General features: G+C 29.4%; 1 protein-coding gene across 1 annotated transcript in view; it reads left to right on the top strand.

Moving 5' to 3' along the window:
• The window catches only part of LOC106478153 (protein FAM13B-like), a 33774-nt gene that overhangs the window by 3867 nt on the left and 9340 nt on the right, over window positions 1-20567 (top strand). The window contains exons 3-18 of the mRNA XM_013938671.2: window positions 1418-1505; window positions 2194-2344; window positions 2872-3081; window positions 3404-3581; window positions 4296-4503; window positions 6625-6752; window positions 7876-7940; window positions 8686-8792; window positions 10475-10964; window positions 11945-12044; window positions 14640-14693; window positions 15366-15425; window positions 15760-15821; window positions 16884-16942; window positions 17325-17406; window positions 17939-18156. Of these exons, the coding sequence (XP_013794125.1) occupies window positions 1443-1505; window positions 2194-2344; window positions 2872-3081; window positions 3404-3581; window positions 4296-4503; window positions 6625-6752; window positions 7876-7940; window positions 8686-8792; window positions 10475-10964; window positions 11945-12044; window positions 14640-14693; window positions 15366-15425; window positions 15760-15821; window positions 16884-16942; window positions 17325-17406; window positions 17939-18156 (2235 nt within the window). The 5' untranslated portion in view covers window positions 1418-1442. The remainder of the gene's footprint in view (window positions 1-1417; window positions 1506-2193; window positions 2345-2871; window positions 3082-3403; window positions 3582-4295; window positions 4504-6624; window positions 6753-7875; window positions 7941-8685; window positions 8793-10474; window positions 10965-11944; window positions 12045-14639; window positions 14694-15365; window positions 15426-15759; window positions 15822-16883; window positions 16943-17324; window positions 17407-17938; window positions 18157-20567) is intronic.

The raw sequence follows: 20567 nt of genomic DNA on the forward strand, positions 1-20567 counted from the left end.
AAAAAAACTCAATACACATATTAAATTTGATTAAACATATTCGTATAGTAATTACGAAAGTTTATTTAAAGCGATGTTTTAGACGTATATTATTTTATTTGAAAAGGCTGCTTTTGTACTGTTAAATTTTTGGGCACGTAGTGGGAATTGTGTCTGTCTAGGCATGTTTCGATATTTTTTTACGATTCTTATTTGCAAGTTTTCAAATTCCCAATTTTTTATTTATCTTTTCTTAATAAATGGTAACGTGTTAATTTGTCAATGAGATAAATTGCACTCGATCATGGAGTTCTTCAACAAATATTCTGGGAATGGTGTTGGATTGTTTAATTTTTTTATGTTAACAAAAATTGAAATACTGAATTAATCAGTTTTTGAATCGCATGCTTAAATAGGTTCATTCTACATCTAAATTATAGTGTAATATTTTAATATAGTTTTCTTCTACGTATTCGTTATTATGAACGAAAACTGAAAAATAGGTAAGTTTCATCAACTTTCTTTAGCGTTGGTTGTTTTATAGAGTTTATTTTTTGTAAACTTTATTAAGGCTAAAAACAAACAAAAAAAATCCAGCAAGAATTAAATAATATAGTGACGAGTTTTTTTCTTCTTCTTTATTGATTGTCACTTTTAAATATTACTTTCAATTAACAGAGCGTTGTCTGTGAATTTGGTAAACTTAAAGGCTGGTTTTATGACAACGATAAATAATAACGGAGTATACATTTGTGTAAAATATACTTCAATGTTATTGACTTCATGCTTCCGTTCTTTAAAAATAAGTAGATCGATACTATTCTCTTATCGGTCTTTAATATAATACATGTAATGTTGTGATATTTGTGGCAAATTCTGCCAGATTTGTTATGCAGCTTGCATGTTTTTACTGAGAAAGGTTGAGACCAAGGTCGTTCTTTACACGTTATGACAGAGCGGAACAAGTTACCTGGAGCAGTGCTCAACTGCACATGCGCATTAGTACTTGCATCTGTGGAAGTAAACAAATCCTTAACGCGTGTAAGTCTGGAAGACAAGTAGCACGAATATTAACTGCGTGTGGTATGATAACCTTATTGTTTCCTCCGTAAAAATAGGACATTATTAGAACACTTTCAAACGTTTGGTTGTACTTGTAGTTAAAGTTATACACTTGACATGAAGTACAATTGTATGTTTTAATTTTAAGGTAAGCATGCTGTAAATTATTGACTGAAGATTTAAATAATAATAATAATAATGTGTTTGTATATATATATTATCATTATTTGTTTTTATTTTATAATAGGTTGAAATTAAAAGCCAAAACAATACCTTTTTATACTATAGTTCATAATTACATTTTTATTGTTCACCAAGATTTCGTTTTTTCATACTAACATTGAAACGTTTTATAATCAGATACTATTTATTCAAGGTGTTGTGGCAGCGTCTGCAAATATATGAAGTGTACTTTTGCGGCTCCGTCAAGACCTTTGTTTGGATTTGACACTATGATTCATAAGGTAAGTTTTCAGGTGTTGATTTTTAGTTGAATGAGTTGTCATATCACAGGTACAGATTTTTTTAAACTTATGTTTTAGCTAAGCCTTCAAGTTTAATATCTTAAGGAAGTGATAAACAGTTTTTGAAATAACGTATCTGTAGTGATGAACATTACTTACCACACTATCTTTTGTAATAAACCTAAAAATTTTGTACAATTTTCGGTGAGCTTGGTAAAAATGATGTGCAAGTGGAGTACTCTTCTATATTAGGTTATACCATACATTTGGTAAATAACCTAAATGCACGAGTGTAACTAACCTAACTGTACTTGTGTGTAACTGATATCGTGGATACTTGCGTTTATTTTGCAAACAAGTACAACTTGTAAAATTATAATTCTCTCGGAACAAGGCCCTGGTGTCTGTGCACATGCTCAAATATATTTTAATTCTAGCTCCATGATAGCATTAGCATTAAGATACTTGTAATAATATTATGCACTTGATTCAGCTAGTTATGAAACGTAGCTGCATCATGTTGGTTTCTAGTGTATTAGGGTATGATTTTTGTGCATCAAAATACATGTTTATTCATACAAAATTCAATAGTTTTAATGTAGACTCAGAACTTTACTATTGAAAAGGTTTCTTTATGATACTAGATATTTGTTCTTAAGATAATGTTTCAAGTGTACTTATAACGTAGGACCTTGAAGAGAGTAAAGAAGAGGAATTGGACAGTTTGCTGCATTTAGTGAAAGCTTGCTTCATCAACAGTAACTTAATAGTCCACCCAAAAACATTTGGAATCCCACTGACAAAGTTAATGAGAATTTGTGATTTTATCAAGAAGAGAGGTAATTACTTACATCATCAGGGTATTATAAAAACAAAATAAAATGACTTGTTCAAATGAGTGATCCCAAGAGGAAGGAAAATATTTTACCTCATCAAATGTACCATAATGTGACATGCTGTTTTATCTTACCCTATACATGGAACTTTACCATCAGTTGTTAAAATAATAAAATATTACAAAAATAACCCAATCTGTTGGATTGCACAGAAAAAATATATTTTACTGATTAGTAACTTTCCCCCTGAAAATAGTATGATTCTTTTGAAAAGGTTACAATGAAATGTTTTAGTAGAAGACCATTTCTGCTTCTTGATCATTTTTATTTTCATTAACATCATATATGAAGTTTGTTAATATTTTTCTATATCATGCAATGAAATAACTTTGACAAGAATCCTTTTAGCCATGGTGTCTAACCAGAAAAAAAGAGATTATAATATCATAATGCTAATGTAATATCATTTGTATAGTATAAGTCCCAAATATTATGATATAGAAGTTTTTTTTTTCATCTAAACAATACAGCTGTGACCCAATTAGATCTGGTTCAAAACTGTGGAAATTCACATCTAATGAAATGCATGAGGATGTCCTTCAGTGAAACTGGTGATGCTCCATGGAAGGCTGAATGTGATGTGGTAACCGCCACGATGTTGTTGGAAATGATTCTGCGAGAACTGCCTGACCCAATTGTTCCTAAGGAAATTTGTCCAGCTTATGTTAATGCAGTTCAAGGTAGCAAAATGGTAATCTTTGTAGTATAAGAAAATTGTGATGGGACATTGTGATTGAAGGGAATAAAAATTACTGCTGTTTTATTGAAGTTTTGAGATATTTTGTGTGTAAGAATCATCTAACCTCGTGGCTAAATAAACCACATCTAAATTACAATTACTCTGTTTTATTAGTAATTTGATTTTGTAAAAAATATTTTATTATTTTGTTACAATGGTATTGTTCTTGTAAATGTAAAACTTCAGTACAAACAATTTATTTAGTAATATGATTGCTAATTAATGCGTGGTTGAATAAAACTTGTTTTTGGTGTATTTAATAGATATACAGAGAGACAAGGAAGGCTGCATTTTGAAGTTGAAATGTCTAGTAGAAAAGTTGCCATTAGAAAATTTTAATACTTTGAAATTTATTGCTCAGTTCATTGATCATTTGGGTCAACAAAACAGTGGAAACAGAGTGACTACAATCATGGGGTTTTTGGGACTGGAAATATTCAGGTAGGAAATGGTAGTTAAGATTCAATAAAATGTTAAAAATAACACACACACACACACACACACACACACACACACCACACACTAGACATTATGATAAAACATTTCAATTAATTTGCTGTAGTTCATGATATAAGTACAACATTTTTGTTGTTTAACATGGACAGTTACTAAGTAAGTTCTTTTCTTTTCCTTGGTCTTTTCTAACTGATGTTGCTTTACAGAGAACATTATCATAGTTTTTTTGGTTGCTCGTCAGGCTATGAACCCTTTAAAAATATCCAAGTGTATAAGGTCTTTTAAGCAAGTGATAAACAGTAGTAGTGTAAAAGAAAATGAAACCTCTATTTAAATTTTGTAAATAAATAGTTATTTCCCTCATGAAATGCCTCTAATTTCTTTGAAGTTGATATTAAACTATGCTATGAAATTCTGGCACCTTTCTCTGAAGCTGCTTTATTTTATTATTATAGAGGCTGAGAAGTACAAAAGGTTTGCTCTTTAAAGAATGGTTAGAAATGTAGTACAATAGGCTAAATTTGACTTCAACTTTTAGTAATTTGTGTAACCAAAATTTTCTTTTGATGTTATACTTAATTATCATTCTAAATTATCTGTTCAGATAGTGAACTTGTAACTAGCCTGATGGTTTGAGATAGTCTTGACAAGAGTAGGCACATGGTTTAAAAAAAATGTGATTTTTTTTTTTAATTATAGATTGGCTGATGAAGTGGCCAACCATAGAAAACACTTTGTTTGTAATCTGTTAATGGAGCTCTTTGTCGGTGATTATAATGCCATTTTTGAAAGTGGTTCTGAACTATCATTAGAAAATAAACCCTTAAGAAGCAGAAAACATAGTGATGGGAATTGTTTGAATGCTGATCCAAAAGCTGTTGTAACATCATATTCTGGTGAATCTGTGGTATGTTTTATGATTGAATACTATTTGTTAAGGAGTTTTTAATTAAGGAACAACTAAAACAGTTGCAAGTAATTTCCCTAAGTTATGAAAAATTACTATCTTTGTCATGCTTTTTGTATATGAAAATAATGAAATGATTTTATTTGTTGTTGTTATAACACTTAGTTTTGGAGTTTGAAGGTAATAAATATCATTAATTTTTGATCATGCAAAGCATGCTTCTTACATAGATCAAAATGAAAAATTAACTCGGTATAATGAATATAACTAATTTAATATACAACTCTCACTTATGATGATCAGAATGCATTGATTCATCATTTGGGTACATTTGCTGTTAGCGATAATTTTGGCCATAATCCTAATAACATCTGAGGTTCAATCAGCTTAGGTTAGTTTTAAATTCATATACCAAACAAGAAATGCAAAGTAATTCTTATAACAAAAATCATACTTATTTATAAAACATTTTGTTTAAGGCATTAATGAAACTAACATCTAATGCTATATAACACAGTGAGTCTGTCTGTCTCACGGTCACACACTGATGTCATAGCAACTTATTACATAATTTAAGTAGATTGGCTTCCTATCAATTAAAACCAAGTAGTCTAAGAGTGATTGAAATTTTAGATATATTTGGACTAAAATGTACAAAAAATTGCACCTTTTTCACAATTTTGAAACGTATCTTTGTTAAATTGTCGAGTTATGCCAGAAAGGACATAAATATACTTCAATAGACATTTTATACAACATACTAAAAGCTTATCAAAGTTTTTAAAAAGGTCCAACATTAGGTTGTAGAATAATATTAGAAGATTATTTATTGATAATATTAAAGGGTAGGGCTTAGCTGTAACTGAACTAAAGCAAAAAATGTACACAAGTTAGTGTTTATTTATCTCTTTAATGAATATAGGCAGTACTTAATAAAGGATTAACTAATGTTAGGACTAAGACAAGTGGACTTGTAGATCTCAGGGTATGAGATTAGAATTCTTTTGTATTACTCTAGAAATCCTGTATTTAAAGAAGTACTGTTGCAAAAAATATACTAATTTGGCTGCAAATGTTTTGTGAGTCAATGCTAGTTAACAAATAAACATAACTTAAAAAAATGCTCTAGTTTACTTCATGCACTATCTTTGATTTCCTGTTGTGTGAAAAGTGTAAAAGTAAACATCATTACAGTTTATACATTGTTTCAATGTTTGATATTTCTTGTAATAACTTAAAAACTTAAAACAAAGTAGAAGCTTCATTTTAGAAATTTGCTTGAAGTTGGTAACCAGTAATTATATAATTTTTTCCTTAAAACTTAGCATTTTTCCTGCTTTATTTTTAATGCTAAAACGTATAGAATTTATTTTATAATTATAAGATGTTTTTTTTACTATCTAACTGGTATTTGTACAAATTTATTCTGAAATTTGCAAATTTTTCCATGCAGTTTAGTATGGGTGAAATGCAACAGAATTTATCTTCCCCTGGTAGCTTGGCAACACGTTTTAGGGCTTGGAACACTAAAATATAGGGTTAAATTCCTTTGGTGAACACAGCAGAGATATCCTGCTGTGTAGTTTTGTACTTAAGCAAACAAACAATAATTCACCAGATACATTTCTAATACCATAGAATTATATTTTGTCTGATCTGAAGTACTGAATTGAACTAAAAGATTGAGACTACAACTTAACCCCAGAATTACCAATGGAGATTCTAATGGGATTTATAAATACTTTTGTTTTGATTATTTTTTTTGCACTAAGTTACTCCTGGGTACATGGGTTTCTTAGGTAGGGAATCCCTAATAACATGAATCCCAAAACACAAAAATATACAATAATCTTAAACATTTCAATTAATCCCATTAATTATTATTGGAGGCCTCTATGTATCTTGCATAGAAAATCAGTGATTATGCCAATGTTTTGAAGTCAGTTCTTTACATTAACTGTTTTAAACAGGCAGAAATATAAAATTACTTAATGATCTGTGAACCCCATCAGTAGTGAATGATATTAAAACAAGCCAATAATTAAAGAGGTAATGTTTTCACTTGCACTAATTACATATTATAAGATGACTGGAAAAATACTATTTGTACATCTTTCATAGGGAAATTTGTGTCCATTAGAAGTTGGTTCTTCAGTCAGTCTTAAGCCATTATCTATTATCATTCCTCCACTGGAGAAGTATGATTTTGATGCTGTTTCAGCAAAAGTACCAACACTTCTTATTGAGTAGTAAGTTGTTTTTTAAAACTTATTTAACTAAAAACTTGTTTCATTTCAAAGATAATAATGTGGTTTATAAAATTTTTTCTACAATATTAAAAAATAAATTAATAATTTAAGTTTTAAAATTTTTATATTTTGCAACAGATAAGAAAATCCAGGTTTTGCAATATGACACGAAGAGGCTTATCAGTTAATGACTCTTAAGTTTCTAAGTGCAAAAACTGTAACCGTAAACAACAAAGTACTCTTAAGTAAAATATTAATGGCAATGAAATCAAAGTACTTATTTCCAATCTACTTGAATTAGTTTTTAGACTTAGAATCATGTAGTTTTAAAAAGACTTTATCGAAGACGAGATCTTTTCTTTTTGCACTCCAACAGACCACTGAAGATTACATATCCATTCAAACCTGGCTGGGTATTGCTTGATAATAATAATAAAAAGAGCTTTATTCAATAGATTATAAAGATAAATTTAGATGTATTATATCCAGTGACTTAAAAAAATAGTAATTACAAATTTTCATGTCACTTATGAACATGAAAACTGCCCTACTTGATACATGTATCTGAAAGTAATATTAGTAGTGCATACCACAACTTCTCTAGTATACTTCAAAATTAATTTATTGCAGTATGATAAAGAATTTAATGGTAATTAATTTTTGGTAAAAATAATTACTAATGCACCATCAGTGGTTTTAATTCTTGCTGCTTGATATGGCAAGTTTGTGGTAAAACATGTAAGGCTTGTGATTTTAGTTTCTTGAACATAAAATAGATAAATTGAATTATTTTTTTAAAGTCTATGTTATGAATAAGTATTGTGATTTTTGACTTATGAGATTATACGTATATATTGTGTGTTTGTACAATGGTTCTATCAGTAGTACTGTGAATTTGTAGTAATTACTGTTTTAATAGATATTTTTCTGTACTTAGATACTAAGAAAAAACTAAAATAAATGTGCTAATTTGAGTTTATGTACTCGCATAATGAGTATGAATAGTTAAGTAATTTACTGATGTTACCACTTGTTTGTTTTTAACATGTAAACTGATAAGAATATAGATACTACAGCTTATATTTGGAGATTTGTTTGATCTGAACAAGAGTGTTGCTTTCAGTAGGCTGGAACAGGAACAGCAGTTGCCATTAAATTGCTATCACGAGACAGCCATTCCTCAACAATGTAAGTGAGATCTATATGGAAAAAATCGTGATATTTCAACAACTGTACTGTTTATTAAATTTAGATGGTTACAATAATATTATTTATTGAATTAAATATCAACATTGTTTATCATGAAAATGACATATTTATGGCTTTGAGTTCTGTTACAAAAACATACTACATGTTATTCTATTGAATAGAGTTGATGGGAGTAGTGTTAAATTGGGTGCTTTTGTGCATAAGTTAGTGAAGTTTATTTTTTCATGTGAATTGAACTTAAATAATGACAATATTTATAATGCTGTTGAATATCATTTCTCAGTTTTTATATTCTGTATATTCCAAGATTAAAAGTTATATTTAGATGCAACAAATTCATTTATTGTAGTTTCAAAGGAATGTAGATTTTTTTTTTTGTCACTTGGTGTTCTTTTTCTTCAGAAAGCAGTCATATATAAAGTAAATGTTTACACACCTTACTGAATTTTACTAATGCCTGACTCAGCCATAATAGTAATTTAGGCTTGGAATCAGTTAAGCCCTCTTTTTTTTTTTTCTAAATACAGTGCAATTGGAGAAAGAAATAAAATAACCTGTATTTCATTGTAGCAAAAATGTTTTAATTTAGTTATGTGGTAAGAAAATGTATCAAAACTAAGAATTTGGGCTTTAAAGTTTTGAAAAGGATTGACTTTACTGTTTGTAATAATTATTAACCATGGGCTGTTAAAAGACCACAAATTTTATTGTTTCTCAACTTCAGCTTTACTCTATCATGGTAGAAAATGTAAGGAGCATAAACCTTCAGAAGAAAACTCTTTGTTGACTCAGTCATGCTGTATAAATCAAGAATCAAATCACAGTGGCATGGTATGGGAGACTTACTGTTTTTGTTTAAATGGCAGCCAGAGTGCAATAAAACCTCCAGATTTCCCATTCAAAGAAAGCAGAGGAGCAAGTGTTCTTATAAGTTTAATTTTTTTTTTAAAGAATCATCGGAAACATACTGAACTATTTATCTGTGTGACATAGGTAATAAATATATTTTAAAGATTATGATTTTGTATAAAAATTGTGTAATCTCAGTCAGTTTGCTTTTATTTTTCAACTTAAACATATTGATACTAGTTTTGCTGTAATCAAGTTTTAAATCATTATATTATGAAATAGCTGTGACAGCTTTCTTTGGGAAGGATAGACAAGTGATAGAGCTTGAAAATATATACTTATAATTCATCTTTAAAAAAAAAAAAGAAATGACCTTTCAAGTTAATTATTTAATTTTTATAAATATTGCGGATGAAAAAGTGGTTGGACCATCTTCATGTTAAACCAACAGCAGAAACGAGTCTCCATTCTCCAGTAGCCAAGCATTAAGAACTTGATTCTTTTTCAGATTCTGGAAAATTTGAAATTCTTCGTTCTCTGAAATTTCAAAGTCAATCAGACTCTCTATTATCAATGCTTGAAAGTCATGAATTCCTAGAAGATCAGTTTAATGTAGGTTTGAGAGAATGAATGATTAATCCTGAACATAAATATAACTTAAGATGAGTTTTTAATGTTTGGATTATTGAAATCTGTGAGAAACTCAATATGGAAGCTATATTTTCATTTATCTTTCTGTACCTTTAAGATTTTCCAGTGTTTTAGTTTTTTAGACATAGCACAATTGTATAAAGATGTGTACTCTGTGCAATAACATTTAAAATATTAACATTGGGAATGATTAAATTTTATACCACTATTTTGTATTTTGGTATGTCACTAATTATAATGTGTTGAATATTTTGAAAGTTAAAGTAACAAACAAATTTGATTTAGTGTATCAGGAAGAGGTTAATGGTTACTTCCCTACTCTACTAAATCAAAATATGTTTGATTAGGCAAAATTAAATTCTGTATTCATTTAAATTGATTGTTTTGAATTTCCCACAAAGCTACGTGAGGGCTATCTGCACTAGCCACCTCTAATTTAGCAGTGAAAGAATAGAGGGAAGGCAGCTAGACATCACCATCAACTCTTGGGCTGTTATTTTACCAACGAATAGTGGGATTGACAGTCACATTATAATGCCCCCACAGCTGAAAGGGTGAGCATGTTTGGTGGGATGGGTATTCAAACCCGCAACCCTCAGATTGCACATTTAAATTGAAACAGTTGCAGAAGATGTTCCAAACACTGAGCTGCACTTGACACATACCTTCTATAGGCTTCTTAGAAATTTGGTACAAGTAAAAATGTAAAATATACTACTTTTTATAAGTGTTAGGTTAGACTTAGTTTTTACTTTTCATTTTCATAAAATAATGTGTGTGTGTGTGTGTGTGTGTGTGTTCTAAAAGAAAATAAATACAATATCTTGTGAAATCTGTTAAACATTTGTTTTAAATGAACATTTTTAGAAATAATTTTATAGTTTTCTATATGGAGCCTTGCTAATTATAGTATTTAGTGTTTGAAAATAAAATGATTATTTCTTATAAGTATACTTTTACATTTTCATGATGAGTGTAATACAAGTGTATTTCATTCTTGATTCTTCTTGTAGTCCAAGCAATATTTGTCTTTCAAGAATATCCATATTGGGGATAATGTAAAGAATAAACAAGAGAATCTTGTAGAAGAAACTTTTGGAAGTCAAGTGGACCCTGATTTTGAAGAAAATATTTCCTCCTTTGATAATTTATTAAAAACGTCAAAAGACTTTGCGACAAAATATAAAGAAAGTAGTGACATTGATAAAGAGAACTTTGAAAGCAATAAACATTTTCGTACTGAGAGATATCACATGTCAAGTCCCAAGTGTAAAGGTGGTTTTGACCGGTATGTTCAATGTGGGAATTGGTTCACTTCATGTCACCAAGGTGTGGATAAAGTTCCTGTTCTTCATTCTGCTAGTAAATTTTCTTATCCATTATTAGAACTACATCCCACTAGTAGTGAGGACACAAATCATAGCAGTGAAGAAGATACGAGTAATGAAAACAGTATCCCCTTTTTTGACTTTACATTTTCACATGATCACGACGATTTTCATGGTATGTTTGTTTAAAATGACTCTGAAAATTAATGTTAAAAGTAGGATTTTTCTTAATCTGTCCTCTCATTTATGGTCAACTCTTGGGATTAGCGAAATTACTTATTGTGGGTGTGGTTGTATTTTTTTTTTTTTACCTTACAATTTAGCTTTTTCTTCTATATAAAAAAAAGTTTGACTTGCTCTGAGATTTTCTTGCAATATTTTTGCAGCATTCAACAAAGAACTATATTATTAAAAATAGAGATAACATATTGATGTTAATCACTCAAAAGTAATGTAGTTTTTATATTGCCAATTTTTCTGGAATAGAGAAAATACATAAAAAAAGGCTACCAAAATAGGAGTATTACAAAAGTGGAAATATTGTTATAAAATTTGAAGAATTCATTAGCATAGTTTCTAGCGGTGTCCTCAGTTCTCTCAAAAATGAATGTTAATGTACTTTTAAACAATTGTATTATGCTTGAACTATGTCTGTTTAAAAGTTTGAGCCACACATTTATTCAGGAAGTTGAGGAAGGCATTAAAACTTGATATTGGGTATTTCAGCATACAAATAACCAAAATATGTCAACAAAAAAAATCCCCTCCCCCCACATACTTGTGGATAGGTGAAAATAAATAAATTTAAAATAATTATATGTAACTCACCTGTATAAACTAATAGTTTGTTATAAGTAACATAATAAATATACCAATTAGTATAAAAAATTTAAATTGTGAAATTTTGGGTATTTAATAAATGTTAGTTACATCTCATTACAGGTTAGTTGTCTAATTGATGTTAAATGCATCGAACCCATAGGGTTACCATAATGTTTTTAATTAAAAAAAACACTTAAAACAATTATTTCCATGAAATTTGATAAGTTAATTGCAAATTGGATGTGATTATTCAGGCTAAGTAAAATGAGAGCCCAAACACTTCAGGTACATAGTAAATAGACAATATGTTTGTGCTATTTTTGTTTTTTCCAGAACCCATTCTTTCTGAACATCGACACAGTTGGCCATTTACAAGGAGTGATTTAGAAGATCCTATGCTTTCTCCATCATTTTATCATTTGAAAAGAGCAAAGTAAGCATTAAACATTGATTATAAATAAGAATGTTTTTTTTTGTCTTTCATGTGCAAAATGTGTAACTGGTTTTATATTATGATAAACACAGGTTGCTTTATAGAATAAATTTGTCATCTGTTGATGGTCAGGTTTTGTTTTTCAGCAGAGTAAAATATTTTTTTTTGTTACTGTGTAATTCCATAAAAGTATAATCATTAAAGTATTTTTATCACTTTTTATTATATGGTAATTTAAAGTTAGTATATCGTGGAATCATTTTTATATACATATGAAATTGGGAAAATGCAAACCACTTTTGAGAATTTCAATCATTATGCAGAACATTTTCGTATAAAAAAAAGCTAATCAAAATTCCTCAACAAAATCAGCTGTAAAGGAGGTATCTTCTATATTTCATGTAATAAAATTAATTAAATGTAGAATGTTATAATATGAAAATTGTAGCATTAATTAAAATACATATGAAAATTCATAGCCTAGAATTTTTAGACCTGAGCAATTGAATCAATATAATTGGTTGCCTATGGTTAACTGCACCGATTAGTGTCCTGTAAACTAATATATTATTAATGTTTTTGATTATTACAACAGTCATTTAATGAAAATTACAAAGGTCTTGGGTTAGATTCCCATTGCTACCAAACTTGCTTGTCCTGCCTTTGTTATGATAAAGCTACTAAGACTGTCTTCCACTGTCACTAGTTTTGAACTGCTAAATAGAGGAAAGGCAATTAAGTGGCAGCACCCATTGTCAATCTTTCTTTTTTTTGTTTTCTTTCTTGAACATTTGACTAAAGAACAGGAAACTAACTGGCAGGATAAATTTTTTCAGAGGGGAGATAAGTAGTGTGAAATTGTGAAGTGAATAAAAAATTCATATACACATACTGAATAAATAAAGAAAACAATTTTCTCCTTTTCCTGGGGAGCAGTCCTGCACACCCACCCCCTGCAGATGCCCATGGCTGGCAGTACCTACTGCCAACTTTTTCTTTCTTTTTTGAACTGCTGACTACAAGGAAGGCAACTATCTGACAGTACCTAATGCTAATTTGTTTTCTTGTATGTACTGTGAATTGAGGAGCTCTATACAAAACAGATGTAATCAATTAATGAAGTTGTCAATTAATTGATTAACAAATACCACTACTTGCCCAAACCTGATAAAATATACTTGCTTAAAAGTTAATCCTTCATGTGGTTTTATATTGTGAGTGGACAGGAGGTAAATCCTGATCATATGTGGAAGTATTTACTTTGATTAAAAGTAAGTTAACATTATGGATCATAACTAATAGTCAACAGTTAATGAACCAGTGAACCAGTTTCATGAAACAAGTTGGTAAGAAGTACATAATGCTACAAAACAAGAAAATTGAAACATGTAATAGATATAATGCAATGAAAAATCTTTTGGATACCCTTGCTATTAACAATATTTTTGGCTTTATGCTTAATAATATATTTTATAAGACTTAGCCAGTTTAAGTGATTTAGGTTAATCCTAAATCCATTTACTAAGCTAACAATGTAAACAATATTCATATAAATATGAATAATAAAAATATTTAAAAGTATTTTGAACATTATAACCAATAGTATTAATGAAACTAACTTTAGAAAAAAAAAAGTATTATGTCATTACTTACAATAAAACACATGAGAATATTGATCATTTACTATGAAGATTTACATACAACTTACTAATGCGTGAAACCTCAATATGATACTTGTAAAGATTCGTGTACTTGTAGATGTGTAAATTGAACAAAAAAGCTAATCAAGTATACAAAAAAATGGGTTAAAATCTGTAAACGATATAACTGTGGAAAATTATACTCGTGTTCAGTAACTTATGTTTTAGGAAAGCATGACAATAACATAAGCAAATTTATATAATTCTTTGAAACAGCAAAATGTGACAATTGAAACTAAATTTTCAACCCAACAGTGTAATTTTATTTAGTCTTATATATAACAACAACAAAGCTCAGTCTTGTAACCTTTTAGCTATAAAGTTGGTAGTACAGAAAGTAAAATTTTTATGTATATATCCATAAAGTAAGTAGTAAATTAGAAAAAAAGGTCCAGTAAATTGTGAACTATAAATTTTGTAATTAAATTTGTCAAAATAATTGAGTGAAGAGTTCTTATGAGTAAGGTTTATAAATAATTTGTCAGATGAAAATGCCACTCCGACCACATATACACAAGTTCAGTTGATGAGTGAGCAGGTAAATGTTATAAGTAAATAAAATAATCAAATCTTAAGAACTAGCTGAAGTAGTGTTAGATAAGGTGTTTTAATAAAGAAACATGTTTTTTTAAAATTGTTTTCATAACAATTGTGTGATTACACTCTAATTTGCATTCAAAGTATAAATGACTTTAGTAGTTTTTAGAAATTAGAAAAATTATTAAACCATTTTTATGGCAAATTATCAGTAATTCAACTATTTATAAATCAAACAAATAAGAATATCTTTTTTAATTTTTTGGTAAAAGAACTTTGGTTACATTTCAAAGATTTGTTTAAGGAAGTCAGTCATTCTTAGTTTTCCAAATCATAAATAAGATATGTTTTATTCCAGTTCATGTGAAGCATCTCTGTCTCCAAGTGCTGGCATCTATCTGCCATATCTAGGGTAAGCATAAGTTTCAGCATATCCTTTGTTTTAATCTTGGTAATAAACCCTATAGTTTAGAGTTAATATTATAAAATGCACATTTTCTATATTGAAAGGTGACTATAAGTATTTTTGTATAATAATAACTTTCACCTTGTTAATGTTGGAGATTTATTAAAACAATAAAAATGTATGTGCATATATATGATATAAATAAATTAATGTAATTGATAGATTTATTATGAGTGTTGTTACTCATGAACTTTAATATATAAAATGTCTGAAAAGCAACAAATATTTGTTCAAATACATGTTTGTAAAATTGTCTAATATTAGTCAAGGGTGACTGAAATATGGCAACATACCAAAAACTTTTGAAACTATGTAAGTCTAGTGACATTTATTTAAAATATTTGAGAAAGCACAACAATCAGTATTAATCTTTTAAATTTATTTGCACGATTGTTCTAAATGTTATTGGTTTTTTTTCTCCTTATGCACATTTTTGTTGTTGTTGTTTCTGTATGAACTGATTATTAAAGTTGTGATGTTCTTCAGTTAAACATTTTCTTGCAACAGGCAACTTAGTGACAAATTTCTTAAACATATGCATTATTCTCTCTAAAATATATTGTCTTTTCTATATTTGAGTATCGTGTATGGAGAGTCTTTATCTTTGCTGTATATCAGATCTCTGGATCCTAATGTACCTCCCTCTTCACCTAAGGAGCAACATACTTTTGAAAAAAGGTATAATAATAAAATTTGAATGCATATTAACTTGGAAATGTTTTTTTCTATATTGGAAGAGACTCAACATTCAAACTATTGTATTGAAAGAAAGTTGACTTCAAAAATGCTTGTTTGACTCGACAAATAATTATTTTTAATGTTTCACAAATACCTACTTTTCTTACTTAACAAAGGGTGATCTGTTTTACGGTAGAAAATAAATCATAATGACTATTAATTTCACATGATTGTTCAAGCTGTAAAAATAAATCCATAATATTGCTTCGATTGGACGTTTTTACTGTACAGAAATTTTGAACTACATGTGTTTTTGTTTTTTGCAATTTTCCAGGGTACACAGAAAGAAAGACAATATCTCATTTTCAATTAAACAACTGACAAAAAAGATACACAGTAAGTGAATTAAATTACTTTTCTTATGGAGAAGATATTCTTCTTTGTAGTTAATTACAGTTTTGAGTTGTTTTTTTTTGCATATGCTTACAAAGTTGTAATCTTGGTTTCTGTGTATAATTAAAATATTTGTGAAAAAAAAAGTTGTGAAAAGTTTTTGTAATTAAATCAAATGTGGCACTGAAAAGATTAATAAGCTTTCATGAGTGTATACTTTTGAATGATGTGGCAGAACTGGCAAAAGGTCATAGATGAGAAGGGAGTTCTAGGATGTTAAGAGGACTTTTCTATTTTTCCTTTACTCTTTTTATTTTGTATTGTCCATTTACTTGAAATATGTATCTATATATACATGCTTCAGCACATGTTACTTACACAAATAGTAAAAAGTGTGTGCTCAATATACTTTCTTATGTTTAACATTTAAATGTAGTTACACTTGCTAACTGTTTCCTTATAAGACACTTGTTTATCAGTAACTATAACTCGGTTTCACCAAAAAGAAGCTGTAAACATTTTATCTCTGGTAGATATTATTGTAAAAAGGTGAAACAAAAGAAGAAGAAAACTTATACCACAAAATATGGCTAATATTAAATAGACATTTTAATGTTCGCAATGTTTCAGGCTAGAACTCCCTTTCTCTGGTGATTTTTAAACTTTAATGGAACAAAAAAAACCAAATTCACCAGAGGAAGGGTGTCCCAGCCTGAAGCATTGTAGGCATTGGAATATGTACTTAATGCTAGCCATTTTTTTATGGTATAAGTTTTTCTCCATCTTTTATTCCATGTACCACATGTCTTTAGCTAATTTGTAAAAAATGTAGTTTGTTTTTTATATATATATATATATATATATATTCAGAACTGTTGTTTTGTTAGTTTATTTGTTCTTGTTTAGAAACTGGAAATAAACTTATGAATTGACAGTTGATGTATTTCATAAGAATCATAAGTGATTTTGAGAACTGTAGTTTACATGATAACAAATCTTTTTAACAAAATTAGTTTTGCAATGTAAGAAATTTTAGTTAGTAGTCAAAAAAATTGACCTTTTTAGATCTAAAGAAGAAAATCCGACATTTTGAAGAAACCTTTGAAGCAGATCACTGTTTTAGAGTGAGTATATTAGTGCAAATTTTGGTGTTCATGAACAGAACAAAGTCTGAACTCTGCTGTTATATATTGGCATAGAATATGCATTACCTGTAAAAACTTGAGTATAAGCCATTGCCCATTTAATATATCCCACAATAGTACATTATTGAAATATCAGTTTTGCCACACAGATAATGCACTTGAATCTTACACTGTTACAGACTATTTTGCCCCTCCCCATTCTGGTGCCCAGTGGTACGTCTGCAGACTTACAATGCTAGAATAATTATAACCATTGTAGAGGGAAGAGCATAGATAGCCCATTGTGTAGCTATGTGCTTGAAATTAAATTTGAATTAAAATTTCTGTTTGAATCTAATTATTCATATTTATTTTTCAACAGCCCTCTCTTGTTGACAAAATGAAGGATTATGAAGTGAAAAAGATGATAACAGAACTCGCCAAGGTCCGAAAAGAACTAAAGGGTTAGTAAAAGGATTTTTTTTTAACTGTTCACTATTAAGAAAAGTTTTATTTGATAATTATCATAATGTACCTGTATAAGTGAGTGTTTGCAGGTATTAAGTTTTAAAATATGCATAATTGTTTTAATCCATTTTTTTTTATCACAAATTCGAAATTATTCATCTAACATTTATTTTCTTAAGTACTATTGTTTATTTTAGAGAGGAACATGTGAAACAGGTTTGCATTGCAATAAATTTTATTACATTAGAAGTGTGTGTGAGTTTGTATGTGTGTGTGAAGCAGTGAATATCAGTAATCAATATATAATTCTGATGTTATCAGTATTATGCATTCAATACATTTATTATCAGAAAAATAGACTAATTCCAATATTTGAAACTAATCGCTCATTGTGGAGAAAAGGAGTATTTGTATTTTTTGTTGACTTATTATGTTTAATTTTAAACCATTTAAGTGCTAGGTTATTACACACCTTTAAATCTTTTCGGCTATTAAAATTGTAAAAATATATTAAACTTGTTTCCGTAGATTTGAAGGAAGAACAGCAGTTGGAACAAGATTGCAGTGACTCTATATCCACAGATTTTATTATGAAAAGCTGGAATGTGGGTCATGGTGACTGGTCAGATGAAAGTTGTAAACATTCAATAGAAAAATTTCTAGATAAAACCATGACAAATTTGTTGGATGATAAATGTTCCGTCAACAGACCAGATGCTATTGAAGTAAATAGTAGCTCTGTGTGTGTATGTATTTATAATATTTATTTTATTTATTTACAAGTTCACTTAAGCATGTAAGTGATATAACAAAATGGTCTTAAGCTCAAGGGTAAATCTTTTATTTCAGTAGTCAATCTATTTTCTAAGTGCTTTTTTTAAAGATTTAAGATATCTGCTGAAAGCTGTATTAATTTGTAAAAATTTAGTCATTGTTGACTGAAGAGTAACTGGGATGCTGCAAAAGTAACCTTATTGAAATTAAACTTTAATCTAGTGCTCATGTGCTATTATTTTAATACACACCCATGTGTATACTTCTCTAGCATGTTTAATATATCTAATTTTATTACTTTTTAATTTTGTTTATTATTTTATTATACATTGTTTTGCATTGTTAGGTTAATATATGCACTTAAGACTAACCTAAATATCTTAAGCTGGCAGAATCTTGTGAGGTATTAGGATTTGACCCGATAATATTGTTATGATAAATATAATCCATTAGTTTAAATTCAGCTTATACTATATAGATATAAGTAGGTTATAATATAAATCAGGCTAAAGTAAATATGTTTTATTATTAATGTTACGTATATTGTTCTAATAAATTAAGTTCTATATAATTAAATATAAACTATTAGTTTAGTGTGAAGACAAAGTAGTGATAAAAATTTTTTTATAATTGGTTCTTAAACGTTAGGCTTAACAGTAAGCTATTGGTATTTGGTACTGAGTATTATTTTCACTTTCAGGCTATAACAGTATAAATACAATGGTTAAGACTAGGGTAGGGTAAAGCGTTCATAGTTTGTTAGGTGTAATTGGTGCAAAGAGTGGGTTTTATTTGGGAACTCAGGGGACTGGAATCTACTTTTAAGGAAGCTAGTAATGAAGATGTACAATTTTTTTATGTAGAGTTTGTAGGTTGGAGGAGAAGTTAAAGACAATCATGATTAAAGTAGATGCAATAGATAAAGAGAAGTGTAGATTGTGGGAAATGGCAGCAGGATTTCAGGAGTAGTTTAAGGTTTTATGTGCAAGGGATACATCAGCTAAAAATGACTAAGGGAGTTAGAAAGAGTACTGTTAAGGCTAAAAGTGGTGAATTTAGTTATAATGAGCCTATTCTATTGAGCAATAAAGTTCAGCCCTTGGCTTCTGCAGATGGGGAACTATTGGAGGGAAGGAAAAGAAAAGGGTCAGATAAGAAGGTTATAGTAATAGGTGGTTCCTTGATAAGGCATGTGGATAGAATAGTCTGTTTATGCTTCCCAGGGGCACAGGTGGAGGATATAAATGACAGAGCAAGAGATGTAACAAGGGGGGCTAGCAGAGACCTAGTTTTTGTAGTGCATGTAGAGACTAATGATGTAGGGAAAGGTAGGTCAGAAGAGCAAATTAATAAATATAAGGGGTTGATAAAGGCACATAAAGAAAATGGCCATAATTTAAATTTTGTCAGTGATAATGCCTAGAATTAACTGTGGGGATGAAGTTATAAGTAGGTCATTAGGGCTAAATACTAGGCTTAGGTTAGTATGTAAGGATGAGCAGATTGGCTGGTTGGACTTGTGGGATCAGTTCAGTGGGAGCTTTTTGCATTGGATGGTTTACATTTAAATAGAGTAGGGGCTAGCTTGTTTGATAAGGCTATTAACTCAGCTGTAAGGGAAGTTTTAAACTAGGACTAAACAGTGGTGAGGGCCAGGAAAAACTGAATGCAAAAAGAAAAAGAGGCAGAGAAAAGTTTAGCATAGGAAATGAGTATAGAAGTAGTTATAAGGATAGGCTTAATTGTTACTGTTGTAATGCTAGAAGTATAAGAAATAAAATAGATGACTAGAGCACTGGTAGGAACCGAGGATTTTGATATAATGGGAATAACTGAAACATGGTTAAACATAGATGACTTTGATGACAGAATTTTTTTGAAATACAGAGTTACAGGTTATTTAATAGGGATGAGTATTAAAGAGGGGAGGAGGAGGAGTGGCTTTATATGTAAAATATGAGTTGCATCCTGTTGAAGTTGAGGATATCAAAGAGATTGAATCCATTTGGGTTTCTATTAGTGGATATAAAGGAAAAAGGCTTTTAGTTGGAACTTGTTACAGACCACCAAATGATACTGATGAAATTAGTAGAAACTTTTCAGTGAAATTAAGATTTCAGCTGTTAATAAAGTCATAATTATAGGTGATTTTAATTTCAGGCATATATATTGGGAAATTCTAGAATCAGACCATGAGGGAGAAAGGTTTTTGAAAACTGTTCAGGATGACTTTCTTCACCAGTTAGTCAAGGAACCCACTAGAAACGATGCTATTTTAGACTTATTGTTAACTTCAAATATGCCCCCCAGTGACACAGCGGTATGTCTGCAGACTTAAAATGCTAGAAACCGGGTTTCGATACCCGTGGTGGGCAAAGCACAG

This window comes from Limulus polyphemus, unplaced genomic scaffold (assembly GCF_000517525.1).
Source record: "Limulus polyphemus unplaced genomic scaffold, Limulus_polyphemus-2.1.2 Scaffold185, whole genome shotgun sequence".
Taxonomy (NCBI): Eukaryota; Metazoa; Arthropoda; class Merostomata; order Xiphosura; family Limulidae; genus Limulus; species Limulus polyphemus.